The sequence below is a fragment of the Lynx rufus genome, unplaced genomic scaffold, assembly GCF_022079265.1.
Source record: "Lynx rufus isolate CCGP_SWC_20201006 ecotype Redwood Valley unplaced genomic scaffold, mLynRuf1.p SCAF_7, whole genome shotgun sequence".
Taxonomy (NCBI): Eukaryota; Metazoa; Chordata; class Mammalia; order Carnivora; family Felidae; genus Lynx; species Lynx rufus.
Genome location: NW_025814889.1, coordinates 66588180 through 66611139, shown reverse-complemented (window position 1 = coordinate 66611139; position 22960 = coordinate 66588180). Strand labels below are relative to the sequence as shown.

Below are 22960 nucleotides of genomic sequence, written 5' to 3'. Positions count from 1 at the left end.
AAACATCCCATAAAGTTTTATTTGTGAACAACTGAAAGACAAATAAATAATTTTAAATGAACTTACTTTGCCTCCAAGTAACAAAACTAGTTTTAGAAGTGGACACTTAGTACTTTCTGAATACTGACAGGTGATTTGCTTCTTTAATCTGGGATGAATAATATGTGAAAAAGAAAAATGATAGAATTTGTATGTATGGGGATATCATATATAATATACCCAAATAAGAACATAAATGAGCAAATCTTTGACCCAAAGAAGATTTTGTCTTGGGGAGAGCTGTTTCTAATAAATAACTTGGTGAGCTGATAAGGTGCATCGACATGATGGTTTCACTTAGGTATAATCTTGGGGAAGGAGATCTGTTTGGTGGCCTGGCCTCTTTGAGAAGCAACGGGTTTCTTATCTAACGGATTTTCTGTCAGTCCCTGTGTTTTTGTTCCACCAATTTTAATTTTGTGCCATGAAGTGGTAAAACAAAATTTCAGAAAAGTCTAAATTCAACTAAAAAAAAGTATTAAGAATGGGATGATGGAAGAGGAAACAATGCTTTCTATAGAAAAAGGAAAAAACCCTCACAGAACTTCTTCTCATGTGCACAAGTAAAAAATGAATATATTACTTAAGTCATTATCCATAAACCACATTGTTTCCTGCACTTGTTTGGTTATAAAGTTTTGTTGGATAGGCTAAATAGTTTACAAAGTGCTTGTGACACAGCTGAAGTATCTAAGCGCTCAATTGATTGTATTTTGCCTAAAATGTTATATCCTGCCTGATTACAAATCAAATCGTTCCAGAGACACTGACCTCAATAGTGGTTCTTACTAGGAAAACAGAAACAAAAACAAAAGACAAAATTATGAAAGGGTTTTGTTTCGGTGAGGGCCATAAATGGATGAATTAGTTTAATACACGATGATATGATGATGATGATTGGTGAACATTTTCCAGTACACATATAAAAAGCTGTGATTTAAAAAAATGAAATTATTGGGTTGTATCATTTTCATTTTGGGGGAATGATTTACACCATCTGTTATCATTATAAGAATTGATTCAGAGATTTTTCAGACTGTGTATGGGCACTCCTTAGAATTCCAGTTTGCCTCCCTGAAGGGAATGACTCCTCAACTGCATTTTCTCCATTCCCCAAGTCCCATAGAATTTCTGTCAGTTGAGCCTCAAACCTTGATCTCCTGCCTCTTCTACTTCTACGTTAGCTCTTTAATGTGGCCGACTTCTCTGGTTCTGACTGGGCCCAGACCTATCTGACTCCTGCGGACACCATGGCAAACTGTTTCAACCCCACATCTTGTTCTGTCCCCTTGCCTCCTCCCTGCCATGAATCCTGCTCTTTGGGCTACTAGAGGCCTGTTCAGAAAGCACAAATACCATCACACTCTTACTCCCTTGTGTTATACCCTTTAATTGTCTATGTATTAAGGCCATGAGAACGTTACAAACCCTCACTTATCTATTCAGCCTCTTCTCTTTCTATGTCCCACCACCCTCTTCTTCCCCCACTGGGCTCTAAAAACTCTCTCCAAAACTCTAAGTCATTTCAGACCCCCTGTATTTCCTGAGGCAACTATGATGCTTAATCCTTGTTTTTGGTGGCAATAGTTCTGCCTCACTTTATTATCTCACTCGATAGACAGAATCTACTGATGGTTCAGGCATCACTCTCACTATGAAGACGTTCCCTGATCCTTCAGGTAGAATTGACTCCCTCCTTTTCTGTCTTATGTGATGAATTTGTTATACACATTCCACATTCTGCTGCACGTATTTGTTTACGAATCTGTCCTCTTAATAGAATATAAATAATCCGGGGTCAGGAGCCCATGTGTTCATATCACAGTCTCCAATGCCAAATCTTTTTTCTGTCATTTAGTAACTTAGTGTTTGTTGAATAAATATTTGAGAGTATCAGACAACTATTACATTATAAATTCCTATAGGACAGGAACTGTGTTTTCCCTTTGTATCCATTTAATATCTAGTAAAATGTTTTGCATATAGATAGTGTTTACTTATTTATTCAATGTATAGTTGACGAAAGGAAAGTAGAGCATCCCAGATGAATGGAACCATGACTGGAAGGCATTAGTACAGGAAAGAGAGTAACATCATTTGATTTGAAAAAAAAAATCAGTTGTATAAAGGCAGGAACAATGAGGCTTGGCTGAACAATTGCCTATATCTGTTTCAGTATGTTATTTTTAGGATTTGTATAATATTATAGGCAGCATGGGTTCATAGTTGCTACTGAGCTTTATTTGTTTATATATTTATTTTTTGGACCTAGATGAGTATTTTTGAGTCGGGGAGATTCCTTGTGTAATCATTAGTAACAAGTATAACAGATGGTATTAGAAAATTATTTTCCATCATCCTGTCTCACCTGGTCATTTATGTTTACAAACAAATTTCCTTTCCAGATTCTTTCTGTTTAAAGTTTTTTTTTTTGATGTTTATTTATTTTTGAGAGACAGAGAGAGAGAGAGAGACAGAGAGAGAAGAGAGAGAGAGAATGAGTTAGGGAGGGGCAGAGAGCGAGGGAGACACAGAATCCAAAGCAGGCTCTAGGCTCAGAGAGCAGCACAGAGCCCAACGTGGGGCTTGAACCCGCGAGATGTGAGATCATGACCTGAGGTGAAGTCCTGACCTGAGCTGCAGTGGGCACTTAACTGACTGAGCCACTCACGTGCCCCCTAATTCTTTCTATTTAAATTCTGTTGTTGATTCTCAGATTGCTCTTAAGGACATTTCAATTTTTCAATGATCAGTGATCCAAAGAAATTACAGAAGATGTTACTTAAAATCTGGAGGACCAAAACTCAGCCAATCTAGCCTTACCTTCATAGGCAAAAATAATCAACTGTGCATTGATTAATAAATCTTAAAGAGAGCTGACTCAAGACAACCTTACATATAAAGATTCTTTTTGGAAATATTGAGCCTGGAGACACATTACTTCTTCCCCACATAGAAGCAATATGTTGCTCAACAGTTAATAGATAAAGAAACAGTTAGAAAGTCTAGTCATGTGACCAATATATTTTTGAAATGGTGCACAGAAGGCAGCTACCTCTGAGCTGATGTTGACAGAGTAGTGTTAGCCTTCAGCTTTTTACTTGGTGGTGATTTGTGGACCTATCACGGTCACTAGCTCTTAGTGTTTGGACAAGTGATTGTCACCTGCAAATATGCTTTGTGCAATGACTCTGGGAGAAGTAATAAACCCTGAAAATTGTTTAAAATATGTGCAAGGTCATTGCCCACCTAGCTGTTAGCAAGTGAGCTGAAAGCAGTTCCTGCTTTTAGAGCAAGGAGGAGGAGAGATTGGGGAAAATGATGATACCTAGTCTCCAGTGTTGTAACATAATAAGGGAAATGGTGTAATGTATTAAGGAGCAGAGCACAGGTTTAGAGATGGAAATATCTGTATTGAAACTGCAGCTCCATATATTGCCAACTAAATTTAGGTAAATTAATCTCTCTCAGCTTTGGTGTATAAGTGAGGATAAAAGTTCCTTCTTGTATAGTTGCTACAAGGATTGTATGATATAAAATCATTTAAGTGTATAGAAAGTTCCTGTCACTTAGCAAGGAACTCTTATTTTTATACTGGTATTCAACAGAAATAGTTGGAAAACAGTGAATCACCTCATGAAGGTGGCAAAGGTTCTCTAAAAAATCTATTATTTTAGAAAAGCGCTACATGCTTGTATAAAAACCCATGTGCACATGCACACACACATAGACACACATACACAGACATATACACACAAAACCAAGCAGCACCGGAAAGAACAAAAAAGAATGTACAAATCACCCCAAATCCTGCTCAGTGATAGAGCATATCAACCTAGGCATCTCTTTGTGCCTTTTAAAAATTTAAACAGTATCTTTTTAATGAAAAAAAAAAGATTACTTTTTGAGAGAGAGAGAGAGAGAGAGAGAGTGAGCCGGGGAGGGGCAGAGTGAGAGGGAGTCTGAGGGTGTGAAGCAGGCTCTGTGCTGACAGCAGAGAGCCCAATGCGGGGCTTGAACCCAACGAACTATGAGATCATGACCTGAGACCAAGTTGAGGCTTAACCGACTGAGCTAGCCAGGCGTCCCTCTTTGTGCCTTTATTTAGATATATTTAAAGAATATATCCATTTATATCCATGTTATGATGACTTAGACAAGATGGTAGTCTGCTTTTTTTTTCTTGGATTTTCTACTCCGGATATAAATACCTGAACTTGATTTCCTTTCTACAAGCCTAGAGAGCAGGAACTCAGAGCACACGACTCCACGTGAATGATCTCCGCTGCTATCCCGATAAATCCCTTTCCACTGCCTCCACAGAACCCTCACTGCTATTGTTAAAATGCTCCTGTTGACATGCCACTGGAAAGTTTCAGGAGGCCTGGCATGTGGTCTTGCTGTCTGCCGACCCTGGATTCCTGCTCATTGCCTCATGGTGTTGTTCTCTGCTGATTTGTCAGGGCTTTGTGGTTCAGTTCTTTCCACGGGGACTGCTACATTCCTAATTCTGGGTTCCATAAAACATCACCATGCTTTCATCCTGTTTCCCTTTTTTATGTCACTTACAACTAAATGAGCCTTAATTCACGCAGCTAATATTTATATCACAGGAGAACACTATCTTAGTGTATTTGCATGTCATTGATGACTACTGAGTATGAACTTCATTTAGCACGTTCAGTGAGTAACTGTATTTCTTCTCTTACAAAATGCCTATTCACTTCTTTAGCCCATTATTTAGAGAATGTTTTGCATATTTATAGCTTTAACATTTTATCCACCGTATATGTAACAAATATTGTATTTTAATTTTAATTACTGTATCATTTCTGTGTAGAAGTTTAAAATGCATTTATTAACAGTGGTGCCTGGGTGGCTCAGTCGGTTGAGCACCCAACTCTTGATTTCAGCTCATGTCATGATCCTAGGGTCTCAGGATCAAGCCCCACCTCAGGCTCCACACTGAGCATGGAGCCTGCTTAAGATTCTCTCTCTCTCTCTCTCTCTCTCTCTCTCTCAGCCCCTCTCCCCTGCTTGCTCTCTCACTAAAATAAAAAAAATGCATTCATTATCAATGAATCAATGTTCTCTGAGCTTTGTGTAAAGCTTAGAAAGTATTCTTCATGCCAAGATTTTAAAAGCAGTATGTTAAATTTTCTTCCAGTCTTTTCTAATTGATTCTGGCTGATGTTATATTTTCCATAATTTACTTTCAAATATTTCAGCAGAGACAGTATCATATAGATGTGTGTGTTAGATTGTAGAGTTAAATCCAACATATCTTAGGACCACATACTTTGGATGTGATCTGGTAGTATTTGCAGTTAATCAGAAGTCCACACTCCAGAAGTGCCTACTCTGGACTGTTCTACTCTCTTTATCTTGTTCAACACTAGAGGGTTTTGTTGTTAATATGGATATCAGAAATGATCAGATTTGTGGGTTTACTACTTTACGCAACTAGATGATCATAATTAAAAAAACACCAGACAATAATAAGCACTGGAGAAGATATAGAGAAATTGCAACCCTCATTTATTGCTGGTGGGGATGTCAAGTGGTACAGCTGCTTTGAAAAGTACTTTGGCAGTTCTCCACATGTAAAAAACAGAGTTACCATGTGATCTAGAAATTCCACTCCTAAGTATATACCCAAGAGAAATGAGATCATGTGTCCCCATAAAAATTTGTATGCAAATGTTCATGACAGCGTTATCGACAAGAGCCAAAAACTGGAAACAGCCCAAATGTGTATTATGTAATGAGCATGTGATATATCCATACAATGGAATATTATTTGCCATTAAAAAGGAATAAAGCACTGATACTTACTGCAACATGGATGAATCTTCTTTTTATTTATTTTGAGAGAGACAGAGAGAGAGAGAGAGAGAGAGAGCGCGTGCGTGTGTGCACGCATGTGTTAGTGGGGGAGGGGCAGAGGGAGAAGAGAATCCCAAGTAGGCTGCATGCTAATAGGGGGGCTTGATCTCACAAACTGTGAGATTATGACCTGAGCGGAAATCAAGAGTCAGATAGATGCTCAACTGGCTGAGCCACCCAGGTACCTCCAATATGGATAAATCTTAAAAACATTAGCCTAAGTGAAATAATCTAGTCATGAAAGATTATATATTGTATGATTTCATTTAGCCAAATACATAGAGACAAAGTGGATTAGCGATTACCAGGGGCTGTGGAAGGTAGAATAGGGAGTGATTACTAATGGGTAGAGGTTTTGGGGGGATGGATGTGGATGGTGCCAATGTTTTAACATGAGACAGTGGTGATGATTGATTATCATATATTTCACAATCATTGCCACTATCTCATGTTAAAACATTGGCACCACCCACATCCACCCCCCAAAACCTCTACCCATTAGTAATCACTCCCTATTCCACCTTCCACAGCCCCTGGTAACACTTTAAAAGGGTGAACTTTACAGTAAGGCAATTATATCTGAGTAAAGTTGTTATAAAAGAAAGATATGTATATTAGCTAGAAATATTGCACGAGTGAACAAGTCACATACATACCTCATGAATCCTGTGATTCTGCCATTTGTAGTGGTGCTTTAGGCCTAAGGACTTCCTTGGTTATAGGCACAGAATGTTTAGAGGGTTCTCTAGACTGATTTGACCAGAAGGTTAGTTGAATCTTGCTACCAGAACATTGTCACATAAGCCTTACGGTGCTATTTGGAATGCCTGAAATCAGCAATAGAGAGCTGGAACTTGGTTAAACCTGTAAAGCATATTGCCTGTTTTGAGTTCCACTTGGTAACAAATGTTTCTTTGTCAGAATTTGGTCTCAGTCTTGGTAGCAAGGTTATAGTATGCTGAAAGAGTTGCATAGTCCTCACAATACTTCAGCAATTGAAGGCAACAGACAACTACCAAAAAGTCCACATGGCATAGAAGAATTATTAACAGTTGATACCTAGGAAAATTATTGGCTTTTATGTATTCATCATGTCTCCAATTGCTTTTTACTGAATTATCTCATTAATTTTGAAAGATTTTATTAACCAATTCTCTTGTTTTTTTTTTCCTAGGTACAAAATTAAATCTGCAAGCAATGATAATTTGCAATACTGTGTCTCATTATCACTTTCTATCTTACTCCCTAGTGCTTCCAAAGTGATGAATGATAACATTAGTTGCAGTTCATTTCATTTTGTTCAGAATATAGCAGGTATTTAGTGCTATGTTAAGGAGTTTGAAGTTTTTGTAGATGTAACAGATTTTATGCAATGAAGCCATTTGATTAGGTTTTACTGTGGAGAACTTTCTCTTGGAGGTGTCTTGACAAATGAACTGAGATACAGGAGGCAGAAAGATGACTTGAGGCTCTAGGGTCTGGGAAGTAGTTGGGACTTGGAAACAGAAGCCAAGGTGGAGAAAAAGCATTAAGGGAGAGAGGGATAGGGAAATGGGGGGTTGGGGAGGATGACTCTGGACTCTGGCTTGGAAGACAGAGATGTGAGTTGGATCGTGTTGCTGTATTAGCGTCCTGTGTAACAAAGGACCACAAACTTGATGGCTTAAAACATCAGAAATTTATTTTCTCACAGTTCTGGAGGCTGGAAGTGTGAAGTCAGTAGCAGAAACCGAGATGCTGGCCAGGCTGCTCTCCCACTGGGACTGTGATGGAGAATCCCTTTCTTGCCTTTTCCAATTTCTGATGGCTGCCAGCATGCCTTGGCTTGTGGCTGCATCACTTCGGTCTCTGAGGCCAAAGTCTTCTAATCTCTTTCTGCTTTGTTCATGTCATTGTCTCCTGTCAGTGTCAAATCTCCCTCTGGCTTCCTCTTATAAGGATATATGTGATTGTGTTTGGGGCTCACTCAGATAATCCAGAATAATCTCCTCATCTCAGGATCCATGTCTATGCAGGATTTTTTCCTCTCACATTAAGGCACTTTTAGGTTCTAAGGATGAGGACCTGTCTGGTATGTTTGGGAGGGAGCATTTTGCTGCCTTCCATGGTTGCCACTTACTGAGATATGAAATGGAGCCACAAGATTGCGGTAAATATAATGAGATTAGTTTTGTGCATGACTTTTTGTTTTTTAAGAAGCTCCATGTTCTGTTTTCAGTGTCTTTTTATCCTGCCCATTTTTTTTTCTTTTTTTCTTTTCTCTCTCTCTCTCTCTCTTTTTTTTTTTTTTTTTTTTTGGTTAAATGTTATGTATCACTTCTCTAGGTGAAAGAAGAGGATTGGGTTTTGTACCTTTTTCTGAAAGCTCGTATTGCCCCAAGCTGACCTTACATTACTTCAAACCAATGGGTTCTTCTGTTTACCTTAGCTCAGGCAAACCAGAGCTCTGATATGTCACATTTTGAAAAAGCCTGGGTTTTCTTTTAAGTAGTTGCCAAGAATATCAATCATACTGAATGCCTCTAGAGAAGCATAAAACTTTTCAGCATTATCTGCCCCTGAAATTTCTTTTAATATCAAAACCAAATTCAACCCATGCAAAGGTTGAAAATAGATTTTTGTCACTAACCCATTCAGCTCAGCAGTACTAATAAATAGTTTAAACAGCCAATTTCAGCAAAACTGAGAAACACTTAAGGTTATTTTATTTCCAGTTTTAGTGGGGTAATATGTATCACACGTGATAGAGTTCTCCTTGGTTGCTCAGGCTATGAGAGGCAGCTCTCGAACTGAATTTTTAGTCTATTTGCACAACTTCAAACCTGAAAGTCTATTCTTATTTTCTTGAAAGCCAGATAATCTTAAGTACTTTCCAATGACCCTATCCTTCAGAATTACTTGGTATCTTAGAGTCTAGCTGACTTCAGCTTTTCAGTAAGCTTCAGTTTCAAAATACTTCATTTTTTCATTTCTAAAAGCTTTACTTTTTGCCTGTGCATAATCTGTTTGCCCTTTGCCATAGAAATTGTAGTTTCAAGGCACCTGGGTCGTTCAGTCAAACTTCTGACTCTTGATTTGGGCTCAGGTCATCATCTTACAGTTGTTAGACTGAGCCCCATGTTGTTGGGCTTAGTGTGGGGTGTTGAGCCTGCCTGGGATTTTCTCTGTCCCCCTCTCTCTACCCACTTCCCCGCTCATGCTTGCTCTCTGTCTCTCAAAATAAATAAATAAACTTTTTTAAAAAAGAAATCGTAGTTTCAGGAAAAATATTTTTTCCTTAAATTTGTGTGCTAAATTTCCAGAGATAATATTTGTTCATTGAATAATAATAAAAAGATGACTAAGTGAGTCAAAGAGGATTAAATCTTACATTCAAATCACTTCAAAGATGGGATACATTTTCTTTCAATTGCTCAAAAAAGTTTTGATTTCCTTGTTTTATATAAAAAAATCTGGGGGTACCTGGGTGGCTCAGTTAAGTGTCTGACTTTAGCTCAGGTCATGATTTCACATTTGTGATTTTGAGCCCCATGTTGGACTCTGTGCTGACAGCTCGGAGCCTGGAGCCTGCTTCGGATTCTGTGTCTCCCTCTCTCTCTGCCCCTCCCCCACTCACACTCTGTCTCTCTGTCTCTCTCGCTCTCAAAAATAAATAAATGAACTTTAAAAAATAAAAATATTAAAAGTATCTGAAAACCATTTTGTGTGTATGTGCGTTAAAATATGCTAAGTGTGTGTGTGTGTGTGTGTGTGTGTGTGTGTATAGTGGAGATATATATATATCAAGAACTTCCTCGTTCTAGTCAATAAGACAATATAATGCCCAGAGTAAGGACCCTGGGCATGGCCTAGTGACATGGAGCATATTTATGATGCCAGTAAAGAAGTCATAGGTTTTTTCAGTTAATGGATTACTTATTAGGGCAAAGGCCATAAATGCCACCTTCTTCTGTTCTTCTTTCCATAATAAGATACTTCACCATACCTAAAGTGAAAAATGCTGATGCTTTTGACTGGATACTAAAAGCATTCACTCATTCAATTGGTGCATGTTGAGCCTGTGCTTATGTGCTAGGTTCTGTGGCTGCCTAAGCAGTGTTTGATAAAGACCTTGAAGGCAGTCTGATGCCGAGACTATACTGAATAACAGGTAAATAAAAGGCTCCCAGTAATTTCCTAAATTTTAATTAAGCCCAGAATCATTCTGTTTATAGATACAAAACAAATTTTTAGGAGAGATTGTATGATTCAGAGATGTGGTTCTCTGTCCACATGTGGAAAATTTAAGCTGGACCCTGTTTATTTATAGCTTATATTTTTGCTCCTATGGAAAATTAAATAGAACAGTATCTTATTTGGCTCTATTCATAAACTATATTTTTGTTTTAATTAAAAATTAAGTAGATCAATTCCAATCACATATAGCAGTATAACCCTTTATGTGTAAACTTTGTTGACCACAAGTAGCTGTACTTTTGGAGCTCACTTCATATCTTCAATTTGAAGATTTAGTCCCTAAAACAACTATGTTGTGTGTTTTGTTAAATTAGCACTTTAGAAGGTCACAAATAGCAAAATTGTTTCTACAGTGAAACTATTAACTTTAAAATTCATAACATATATAGAGTAAATTTTCTTGTCCAAATTGCATTTGTGTTAGAATGATGACGTTTCCCTTTTAAAGAATTTTAAATCGAAAAGAATATTTATCAGGTGATTTCATTTACTGAGTGGGAAAGAACGAGCAGCCTGCCTACGACTTTTAGGTTAACTTGCTTACAGATCACTTTATCTTAATTGATCATGTTATTCTATGATCACTGTACATATGAAGTATTAGAAGTTTTAATCCACTCGTATAGCCAAATTATATATAACAGAGATGGATACTTGAACTTTTTATTTATTTTATTTTATTATTATTATTTTAAATATTTATTTATTTAGAGAGAGAGGGCGTGAGCATGTGTGAGCGGGGAAGGGGCAGAGAGGGAGAGACAGAATCCCAAGAGTCTCCAGGCTGTCGGCAAAGATCCAGATGCTGGTCTTAATCCCACAAACCATGAGATCATGACCTGAGCCAAAATCAAGAGTCAGATGCTTAGGTACCCCTAACTTTTTATAAATAAGGTAGTTCAAGATGTTCATTTTTTAAGGTTTTAATTATGTAGACATACCTATAAATTGTTTTTTCCCACTAGTATATTTTTAAAAATATAGGATAGGGGCGCCTGGGTGGCTCAGTTGGTTGAGCATCCGACTTCGGCTCAGGTCATGATCTCACGGTCCGTGAGTTCAAGCCCCGCGTCGGGCTCTGTGCTGACAGCTCAGAGCCTGGAGCCTGCTTCCGATTCTGTGTCTCCCTCTCTCTCTGCTCCTCCCCAGTTCATGCTCTGTCTCTCTCTGTCTCAAAAATAAATAAATGTTAAAGAAATTAAAAAAAATAAAATAAAAAAATAAAAATATAGGATAAAAGCTAACCATTGTACGTGATTTGTTTTGATGTTGTATCTTAGTCAATTTGACTGTTTTTAGGTTACTGTTCCTTCTCCCCATAATCTACTGTCATTTTCTATACCGTCCAATTTTGCTAATTAGTTATTTCTGTGAATTTGTCTACCTAGCACAGTTCAGGTTTCTTCCAATAAAGGAACATGCCTTTAATATTTATTCTATCTTTGGTAGTGTTTAATTATGTCTTGGGCATAGAGTATTTGCTTGAAAAACACTTGCAGAATTGCCCTGAAGCTTTAAGAAAATTACTGTTTTCCAGTGAGAAAAAGACAAGCCTGAGAGGTCGTTTTAAGGGACTAGTCAGCTGTTCAGTATGGGTCTTGGAATGATAATTAATAATAAAAACTACAGGGGTGCATGGGTGTCTGAGTCGGTTGAGCATCTGACCCTTGATTTCTGCTCAGGTCATAATCCCACGGTGGTGAGATCAAGCCCTGCATGGGGCTCTGCACTGTTCATGGAGCCTGCTTGGGATTCTTTCTCTCCCTTGGCCCCTCTCTCGTGCTGGTCTGTGTTCTCTCTCTCTCTCTCTCTCAAAAAAATAAAAAAAAAGAATAAAAACTACAGTGATCAAAAAAAATTGTAATTTTCATGTTGGTCACTCAGTATAGTTCTGTGCTAATAATGATATGAGAACTACCTTACAATTGGAAGGTGACTTGGGCATAAAATCAGAGAAGGCAGGGTTATAGAAGGAGCTGACTTGTCATCAAGGGGGGGTAGCTTGATGTATCAGTCACTGTTACAAGGGATCAGTACCTATGAGGATTGAATAGTTAAGGGGGAGTCAGGGAAGCCTTTCTCCTGGATGGTCCTGGAAAGGTGTTACTAAATTCTTGCTTATCTGTTCTGTTTCAGGTTTTGTGCAAAATACACCTCTTCCATTAACCTAGTATTTCTTCATGCAGGTTAGAGCTTAATTAATTGGGCCTCAGTTTTAGTGATGCTACTTCAATTGTACTCTTTTAAGTCCAGGGATTTTAATTGAAATTTGAGAATGAATGGTTACTAGAACAACTCAGGCAATTCGTGGATTATAATTTTGATTGGGTTATTTCTTCAGGTAAGTTTTCTTCTCATATACTGTATTTTTCAATAATTTATTTTCAGGACTTTGCTCTCTTTCTTGTTTTGGCTACATCTAGATTTACAGAATAGAAAGATACATTCGGGATTTTTAATCTATTCTTGAAATGCAACATCACATTATAAAATTATAGGCATAAAGGGATAGGTATCCTGACTCAAGCAAATTACAACCCCATGGAGGGAAGAGTAACTTTCCCATATAAAAGTTAATGAGTGGTGTGTGTGTGTGTGTGTGTGTGTGTGTGTGTGTGTATGCGTGTGTATGTGTGTGTGTGTGTGTGTGTATGCGCGCGCGTTGTTTCTTATAGTGCCTCATATAGAAAACTAAGACATTTTTCTATGAATAAATATGGTTATGTTTGGTCTCTTATCCTAATGTCTTTATTCCGTAGTCAGGATCACTCTTCATATTGGTCTATGGACAGGAATTTATTTTATTTTATACTTCAGTGGCTCAACCAGTAGATGTAATGGGAGACCTTCCAGATTTCCCAACCCTCATAGGAAAATAAGTTGTTTCTTTTGGACTTCTCCAGACACTGTGGCATTTTGTAAAGAACAGAGAAATCCAGTTCAGAGATACAGAAGGGTTGACTCTTTTGGATTAGTCAGTCCGAGGCTGTGTGTACTCTTATTCATTTATTCAGTGCCTCTGAGCCTCAGCTTAGCTTCTTTTTTATAAAACAGCCTTTGCAACACCTCTTATTTTACTTAATGTGAATGTGCTTTATTTTTAATAGGATGTTGAAAAGGTAAAAACCTTCATTCCTATCATCAAACCAAACTTTGTGATGCATTTTGGTAATTGCTGGCCTTTTACAGTATATACACTATTTAAGAATATTTGCCTTTTCTGAACTTTTAAATTCATACATGTTTGAATTTAGTAATGAAATTTATTGTCAAACAGCAACGGGAAAGTCAAATTGCAAATTTCAGGGGCTAATTTATGATGAGATTATGGAGTTTTATTTCTCATCATATATTGAACCTAAGATTTTTTTTATTTCTTTATTTTTGGCCTTACCATGTGTAATATGGACCATAATGGTTAGAAGAAACCATGTGACCTCTAGAATCTATGTTTTAAAATATTTGTCTTTATTATTGATAGAAATCCATTATTGTATATTTGGGGCTAAAAACTGTAGTTTTTTTTTTTTAAAGAAACTGTAGGGTTTTTTTTTAAAGCATGGAAATCACATTATTTTCTTTTAAATATGTGTATAATGTAGTTTTTGAGTCCCAATCACATTGCAATATTTTGCACTATCTTCTCTCCTGCATTTTTATGAACTCTGAAAGGAAGAGCTAAATTACATTTTTAAGGACACTAATGAGTGAAAAGCTAGAGATATGGGAAGGGCTGAAGAACTTCCACTTAAGTGGAGAAGCACCTTTGTAAATATGTATCACAGTAATTTTTCAAATGGAAATGCTTTAATTTACTGTTTGCTAACCATTGCTGGAGTCACTATGTCTGCTTAGGATACAGAGGATTATTTTAATTTGATTTTTGACTAGTGGTTCTTTGAAGCTGACTTAATTCCAAATATAAATATATCTGATAATTTCTCTTCCTTTTAGGAACATTTCAAGACATAATGTCATTTATTTTGGTCTGTGCTGCATTGTTCTGTTGACTGTTTTAATTTTCTCTTTGTACAGTGATTCTATGGATGCAGTAACTTTTGAGAACCTGAAATAAGAAAGGATATCATTGGATAATATCAAAGGATAACATTGATATTAAAATAGGCCTTTCAAATACCATGGGCAGCACAGATATATGCACATGAGTAGCAGTCCTGAGTGGAGGAATAAGACAGTTTGTAAATATGAGATTTTTAGTATAAGTATTAAGAATAAAAATGTAATTAATGATTACAAATTATTGCCCATTAATAAAAGATGAATATGAAATTTAACTTTTGAACCTTTAAATCATCATTCTAGATAGCTGCATTTTTCATGCAAGGATATAGCTTCAAATTACTACGTTTTAGGAAAAAATCTGTTTTTGATGGAAACTTTTCTTTTTTGTCAAAGTTTATTTTTGAGAGAGAGAGAGAGAGCACAAGTGGGAGAGGGACAGGGAGAGAGGGGGACAGAGGCTTTGAAGTGGGCTCTGCTCTGACAACAAAGAACCCAATGCAGGGCTTGAACTCACCAAATGTGAGTTCACGATCTGAGCGGTAGTCAGATGCTTAATTGACAGAATCACCCAGGTGTCCCTAGATGGAAATTTTTCTAATTGTCTTATTAATCAGGGCGTACCGAGTTAACTTTTTTTGATTACTCAGGGTTATTGTTATGAGCATATTGTTATGAGCATAAATGACAGCATTACTGTCCTTGAAGGTAACAGGATACCCCAGTACCAGAGGAACCGAGACCTTCACAGTTACTGATTTTCCATTTTTATTCTGGTTTAGATACAGAAATATCTGTAAATAAGAACCAGTAGATGCTAATGATGGCCTCTTCTACCTTTTAAACGTTTTCTTCTACTGAAAAAATCTTCAGGCAAGATCTGTATGTTCATCTTGAATTCCCAAACCACAATAGCAATGTAAAATTCCTCAGAATTGATGTCACAGAAATGTCAATAGATGGTGCTTCCCTGTCACCTTCTAATTGTGTGAACTAATGTGATCATGTGCTCTGAATCCAAAACAATTTTTCATCAGTAACAGCTCACAGTTCAATTCAGGAAACATTTCTGACCATCTGTATACTGATTAATGAAGGGATAAAAGGAAACTTGAAATAGTTAAATTTCTTTCTTTCTTTTTTTTATTGTTTTATTTATTTTTGAGAGAGAGAGCATGAGCGGGGGAGGGGCAGAGAAAGAGAGGGGGACAGAGGATCCGAAACAGGCTCTGCACTGACAGCAGACAGCCCGATGTGGGGCTCGAACTCATGAACCATGAGATCATGGCCTGAGCCGAACTTGGATGCTCAACCGACTGAGCCACCCAGGTGCTCCAATAGTTAAGTTTCTCAAAGAGATTTTAATGTAAGAATGTGGAGCGTTTTTGATATCAACCAGCTGTAGTACAAGACTGAACAAATAGGCCTCCCTCACCCTGGCTTCCTGAACTTCAGTGATGTTCATTTTGAATAAGTATAACCAGATCTTTAGTGAATTTTTATTTAGTCATATGTGTATATATAATATACATATATAATGTGTATATAACATATATCAAAGACCTATATATTACAATATATACTCTATATGTATTACATATATAATCTATATAAAGGTTACATATTTATATACATTTATGTATTTATGTATATGTTTTGGCCTTATATTCATTTAACATTTTCTTTTATTCAACAGAAATCTCCTTGACAGAGACACATTCTCCAAATCTGATCCAAGTAAGTATCTTTTACTTGCTTTTTTGAAACAGTCTACTTATTTTTCTTACTTGATTTTGCAAAATTTGTATGAAACTTATAGTTCTTGTTTATTTTTTAATTTAATTTTTTTAAGTTTATTAATTTTGAGAGAGGAGAGAGCGCAAGCACTAGCAGTGGAGGGAAAGAGAGAGAGGGAGAGAGGAAATCGCAAGCAGGCTCCGCCCTGTTAGGGTGGAGCCAAATGGGAGCAGTGAGATCTTGACCGGAGCCCAAATCAAGAGTCATATACTCAACTGACTGGGCCACGGGGGTGTCCCCTCCCCTTTTTATCTTTTTTTTTTTTTTTTTAAATTTTTTTTTTTCAACGTTTATTTATTTTTGGGGGGGACAGAGAGAGACAAAGCATGAACAGGGGAGGGGCAGAGAGAGAGGGAGACACAGAATCGGAAACAGGCTCCAGGCTCTGAGCCATCAGCCCAGAGCCTGATGCGGGGCTCGAACTCACGGACCGCGAGATCGTGACCTGGCTGAAGTCGGACGCTTAACCGACTGCGCCACCCAGGCGCCCCTCCCCTTTTTATCTTAAATACAGTTCTTGTTTAAGTATTTGTTTTAAAGCGCAGACAGCACGAAGTGGGATAGTCTCAAGCCCTGCATCTCATGTACCTGGGCAGTAGTCTGGCTAAAGAAAGGGAGTTGCTTAGCACTTTGAGAATAAGACAAAGATACAATGGGAGACCGTTGACTTTGAAATTGAAACCTCATGGTATTGCCATATGGTAGGAATTATATTTGAAAGGCGACCATAATGGACCATAATTTTAAGTGATTTAGCCCCAGAGTAAGACTTTTCCTCCTCCTCCTCCTTTTTTTTTTTTTTTTTTTGTAAATAAAAGGAGTATGCAAAGGTAGGTTTAACCATGGATGTGCTGAATTTTTTGATTCCTAATTACATATATTGAAAAACTGGAGATAACTTGTCAAATGAAAAAGATAGTTTAAATTAGAAAACAGCTGCAGTAATGTGCACATCAACAAGTGTTTCCAAATCTTGTAGTAGTTACAAATTAATATCCTGCACCTCTTCATCTCTACAAATATGTGGGCCAATGTGGATTAATTACAGGTGGAAGGTTTTGTAAGATGTTAGAATTCTTGAGGTACTCATTGGGGAAAAAACATTATAATTTGTGGGTATTAAAAATTCCCGGGGCTCACTTGACAAATGACTGGGAATTTTTTTATCCCTTAATCTTTACCCCAAACACTTCATTTCTCTTTTTGTGACTTCCTTTCATGGTTGACAGGCTTTCTTACCAGTTTACAAATATTGAGGGTGGGAGTTGTAAATGTCATATGTAGACTGTGATATGTTCCAGATTGTCCTTCTTGTGATGACATTGAGCATTATAGGTATTGTAGGAAGAGCTTGCCTTATGTCTAGTAACATAACGAAATATTTCAAACTGTTAAACTGTAATTTAAAAATTTATGTATATGTGTAGAATAATGTAGATGAAAACATTAGTGAATAATTATTACATGTTTTTGTGCCTAGATCTATGCATGTTAGGTTCTAAAGATCTGATATAGTTTTCATTTCATTTCATTTCACTTATTTTATTTTATTTTTTTAGGTAGTTTTTATCATTTGATGTTTTACTAGCAAGTTTCTTATAAGAAGAAGGCTAGGAATTAGGAATTTTTTTGTTTTTGTTTTTGTTTTTTTTGAGAGCAAGCAAGCAAGCGAGCAGGGGCGGGGAGCAGAAGGAGAGAGATAGAGAATCTTTTTTTTCTAAATTTTTTTTAATGTTTATTTTTGAGACAGAGACAGAATGTGAATGGGGGTGGGGCAGAGACAGAGGGAGACATAGAATCTGAAGCAGGCTCCAGGCTTTGAGCTGTCGGTACAGAGCCCAACATGGGGCTTGAACCCATGAACCGCGAGATCATGACCTGAGCTGAAGTTAGCCGCTCAACCAGCCAATTGAACCACCCAGGTGCCCTGAGAGGTAGAGAATCTAAAGCAGGCTCCGTGCTCAGAGATGAGCCTGACTCATGTCTCCATCTCACGACTGTGAGGTCATGACCTGAGACGAAATCAAGAGTCAGACACTTAACTGACTGAGCCACCCAGGGACCCCCAGAAATTATTTTGATGTAGCTTTTGGACAGCTGGAAAAAAAATTGTATACGTTCATATGTTGTATTTATAAAAAGACATTTATACATTTATTTTTTCATCTTTTATAGTTTGTGTCTTATATGTACAAGGAGTTGGAAATAAAGAATGGAGAGAGGTAAGAATTAAAAAATTTTTAAAAATCATTGTACTGGAAAATATGGTATAAGTTAAAATTTGGTCAAGGTGATACTGTCTTGATTTTAGTTATTTTAAGTGTTCTTCAACCCAAAGATTGGATTTTTTTAATTTATGAAAGTCATCTTTGTGTGTGTGTGTGTGTGTGTGTTTTATTTTGGAGAGCAAGAGAGAGAGCATGAGTGGGGGAGAGGGGCGGGGGGTGAGGTATTGAGAGAATGTTAGGCAGGTTCCATGCTTAGCATGGAGCCCTATGCGAGGCTTGATCCCATGGGATCATGACCTGAGCTGAAACCGAGAGTTGGAGACTCAACCAACTGAGCCATCAAGGCACCCCGTGTTTTGTTTTTAATAATCCTCGATGTTTGCCTGATTTATGGCCTTCTTATAGAATAGTCTAGCCTTGAAACTTGTCTCTGTCTAAAGTAAATTTAATAGTTGCAATCCTTACACAATTGAAGTCTGGATTTAAGTCTCACTTTTAGAAGTCAACTGCTGATTTTATAAAATATTACTTTAAAGGATTTTAAGTGTGGAGCTTGATATTAACTATCACCTTCTTTTTGCCAGTTAGTAACTTATTGTTTGAAAATGAGGTAGAAACTCAGTTTCCTAATGCAGACCTACTTTGTTTAATGAAATAAAAACAAGGAGGCAGAATTATTTTAGTTAATTTATATTCTAGAGTATCTCTCCTTTCAAATGGAAGGATGATCCCTGGAAGACGGGGGTGCATATTAAAATAAAAGGCATTTCTATCTGCTTGTAGTTGCTGGTTATCCCAGGAAGTTAGCGCATTGTTTTAATGAGGTTACAGTTTCTGGTGAGATTTCCCTGGTGAGATTTCCCTAGTGAGATCTGTGCTATTTGTTGCCATAGATTGCTTTGCGGCCAGCCCTTTTACCAGCGTGTCTCAACTGTGAGATAGAGGATAAGAATAGGTCATTGTAATTTATTCTCAAAACTGGCAGAATAAACCAATTCAAAAATTGCCCCTACTGATAATGGGTCAGTGGGATAGTGAGCACCAGTTTCTCATATTTAATTGTTGCTGGACATTTCCATGTGATATTTTTCTCAAAGTCTATTTATACAAATGTAAATTCATCAGCTTTACCTTACGGCCACTGCCTCTTTGCTCCACATATAGCTAATGGCATCACCAGCCAAAATATCAAACTGCAATTTTTGCAGTCACTCTTGACTTTTCCTCCCACACCTTTCCTGTTTATCAGTTATCCAGTGGTGTGAATTCTCTTTAATCAAAAAAAAAAAATCTCAAATGAACCACGTCCTTTATTCATTCAGACCTATGTTATCTTAGTCTTCTCTGTTATAACATTCTCGTGAGTGCATGCTTCTCTCTCATTCCTCTAATTTTTCCTGTGATTATTTTCCTAAGAGATATGCTGTCTCTTGTCATTTACTCTAGAGTTCCCTTTCTCAAAGGCCTGGGGCCGTCCAGTGGAACTGCTGACTGACCATAAGAGTCAGGCTAGCTGGGGGTAAGCACTTACTAGGAGTGTTCAGAAAATAACATTACTGGAGGGGCCAATAAAGGAACTGAGATAAACATTCAAAAGGTTTGGGACCAGGCATCTGGGCCAATACAGATCCCTAGTGAAGAGGCTTTTCTATTGCCTACACAATGAGATATGAATTTCTTTCTTACTTTATAAGATCTTTCATAATAATAATGACTAATATTCTAAGTTGTTTAGAGATATTGACTAATTTAGCTTGTACAATAACCTTAAGAGGTAGAGACTATTATAATTCTTATTTTACACATGAGGAAACTAAAGCACAGAAAGCTTAATTGATATTATGAAATCTACCCACGTATAAATACTGGAGTAGGGATTTCAACCCAGGTCATGTGGCTCCAGAGCCCTTGCTATTAGATCACCTTGCTTTGCAGAATCCTTATCTGATCCCAACATTCACATTCTGGTTTTATTGATGGAAGGAAATTCTAGAAATTGCTTTTTGGGTTTTATTCTTATTTAAGCTTGACTCTGAATGAAAAAAAATAGGAAAAAGGTCTACTATTTAGGGGAAATAACCATAATAATAAAATAAAACAGAAAACACTATTCTTCTTGTTTATTTTTTCTCCTTGAAGGAGTAAAAAGAGTTCGTAAGAGGGAACAATACTCAAAGGGGGCATAAGAAAAAGTAGAAATTGCAAAAGTGATGAGAAGTAGGACCCAGAATTATCTAGTGTGGATAGGAGCAGATGGAGGAAGATGAAGAGAAAGCAGTTAAGAGGCAGTTTCAATAGACAGCATTTAAGAAGAATTAAGTGTTAAAAACTGGAGAATAGTCTGGAACAGTAGAAAGGAAGTGCCAGATGCAGGAGACAAGCATTTAGGAGCTAAAATCCATTGTATTTAACAGCTAATTGAACTTGCTGGATAAAGGAAAGGTGTGAAGGAATTAAATACATTATGTATATTATTAAATCTCCACAAAACCATGTGAGAAAGACAGTTTCCTTATTTTGAGAGCCAGTGTGATATAGTGGCTAAGGAAATGCACTTGACCCCTCTTGTTTCTTAATCTGTGATGTGGGAAATGGTAGAGATTCTAGCATATGGTGGTTCAGAGGATCAAATGTGAACCACTGATAAGTGTCTGGCACATAGTAAACGTTATATGATTAAGGATACATGGGGACTCTAAGAGATCAAAAAAAACTTCTATAAGGGTAACAAAACTAGTAAGGGGCAGGTCAGTAAATTCCTGCATTATAAAATTCTGTAGAATTCATTGCACAAGCCCAGCTGTTGATGGGAAAATGACCTATGGGATTTACTTGGCCTCAAACCTAATATGAAGCAGCGGTGTTACGCAGCTGCTAAAAGGCTAATGCAATCTGAGGATGCGGTGATGGATGTGCAGCGCTTGCATCAAAGAAGATAATGCTGTTATGTTGAACTACATGAGATTGTCATTTTCGCATGTCAAAAACGGTCGAGTGTTGGCAATTTCATGTGATTCAATCAGATTCTATTGTATTTTGCTCTGGTGGGAGCAAATCTGGAGTGTTACTTCTCAGTCCTCCATTTGAGACCCTCAAAATGCCAACTATGTATTTAAGGAGGGTTACCATCTTGAAGAAAGGGATAGAGGCTACGCCATAGGAATAAAGGAATGTTTAATCTAAAAAATGCAAAGACTCTGACTATTCATAATAAATGTCTTTAAAATCTTAATATATTTTCATTTAGAAAACGGGAGTACACTTACTTGATGTTGAAACAAACAAGGAGGAAACAAAAAAAATTTGGCTCAAAGATGGAGAGACAGACATTATTTGATCGAATGTGAGGAAGACGTTTGTAACACTTAGAGTATCCCTCGGTGGAATATATGTGGATATAGTGGAACTGTAGCCACAGTTCCTAGAACTGTATGCTGGCACTAGAGTGGATGTCCTATTTCTGGAAGTATTCAAACGGGCTGGACTAATTCACCAGGAATGAAATTGGTCTCAGTTCTAATTACCTAACTAGTCTGCTTTTTTTATGAGACTGTAGGGTTCAAAAGAGTTTTCTAGTCATTTTATCAGTTCTTCCAATCATCTTTCAAGTATTGAACATTATTTTACAAGATGACAGCAAAAATCACTGTGATAACTACACTCAAGATATTTGGAATCAGATAAGCAAAACAATATTATAGATACTTTATTAATAACTTTAAATCCATTCACCCATTTATCAATTTGACATATTTTTAAGTGCCTGTTATGTGGTTGCAATGGTGGGTTAGATTTTTAAATAGAGGGTATTTCTGCCTCAAGGAGCATGTAAAATATGGTAGAATTTTACCAGCAACTTTAGTGTATCTATACTATCAATATACTGATTTAGGTATCACAACTGTGTCGTAATATAGCAGTTGTGTTTGTATTTGAATTTAGTTATATTCTGGAAAAATACATAGTAATTAGCTATATGATTTTATGTTCTGGGATGAATTATCTTTAGATAGCAAGGATTAATAAAAAAAAAAGGAGCTTAAACTATGTTGAAATAAATGCTCCAAATAAAGAGATGGAAAAAAATATTTAAAATTGATCTGTAGTTGAAATCTGCAATTTAAAAATTATATCTGACACTATTAGAATTACCTGCATATCTTATATAAATTCTAATGACTATGAATTATCAAAAGCTCTTGAAGTAATTGATCTTTTAAAACTAAAATTATATTTCAGTGCATAACAGTTTTGGAGCTAGAAATGATACTTAAGTGCCATGAATTATGAAAATATGAAAACCTCTTGGTGGCAAGTGGAAACTGCAAAGTATTATCCCTGAGGATGCACACTTAACTTTGAGAGGTTCTGAAAATATTGCAATTAACTTCTTTGAGTTAAATTTTAGTTATCCATAGGTAATCTATTTTGTGAATTACCTTTTTTTGTAACATTCTTTTTTTTTTTAGACTTTATATATTTATTTACTTTGGGGGCAGGGAGAGAGAGAGAGAGAGAGAGAGAGAGAGAGAGAGAGAGAGAGAGAAAGAGAGAGAATCTCAAGCAGGTTCCATGCTGTTGGTGCCAAACACGACAAGGGGCTCAATCTCAAGAACCATGAAATCATGACCTGAACGGGAATCCAGAGTCCTATGCTTAACTGAGTGAGCCATTCAGGTTCCCCTGTGAATTACTTTTAAATATTTAAAATTATAGAGTTAGTTTCAGATTCTCTAAGTTTGTATGTTATAAAA

The 22960-nt window shown here is 36.9% G+C and overlaps 1 protein-coding gene across 1 annotated transcript in view; it reads left to right on the top strand.

Annotated features, from left to right (window-relative positions):
• Nucleotides 1-22960, top strand: part of CPNE8 (copine 8) — a 232642-nt gene that overhangs the window by 15186 nt on the left and 194496 nt on the right. The window contains exons 2-3 of the mRNA XM_047065738.1: nt 15878-15918; nt 18154-18200. Coding sequence (XP_046921694.1) covers nt 15878-15918; nt 18154-18200 — 88 coding nt within the window. The remainder of the gene's footprint in view (nt 1-15877; nt 15919-18153; nt 18201-22960) is intronic.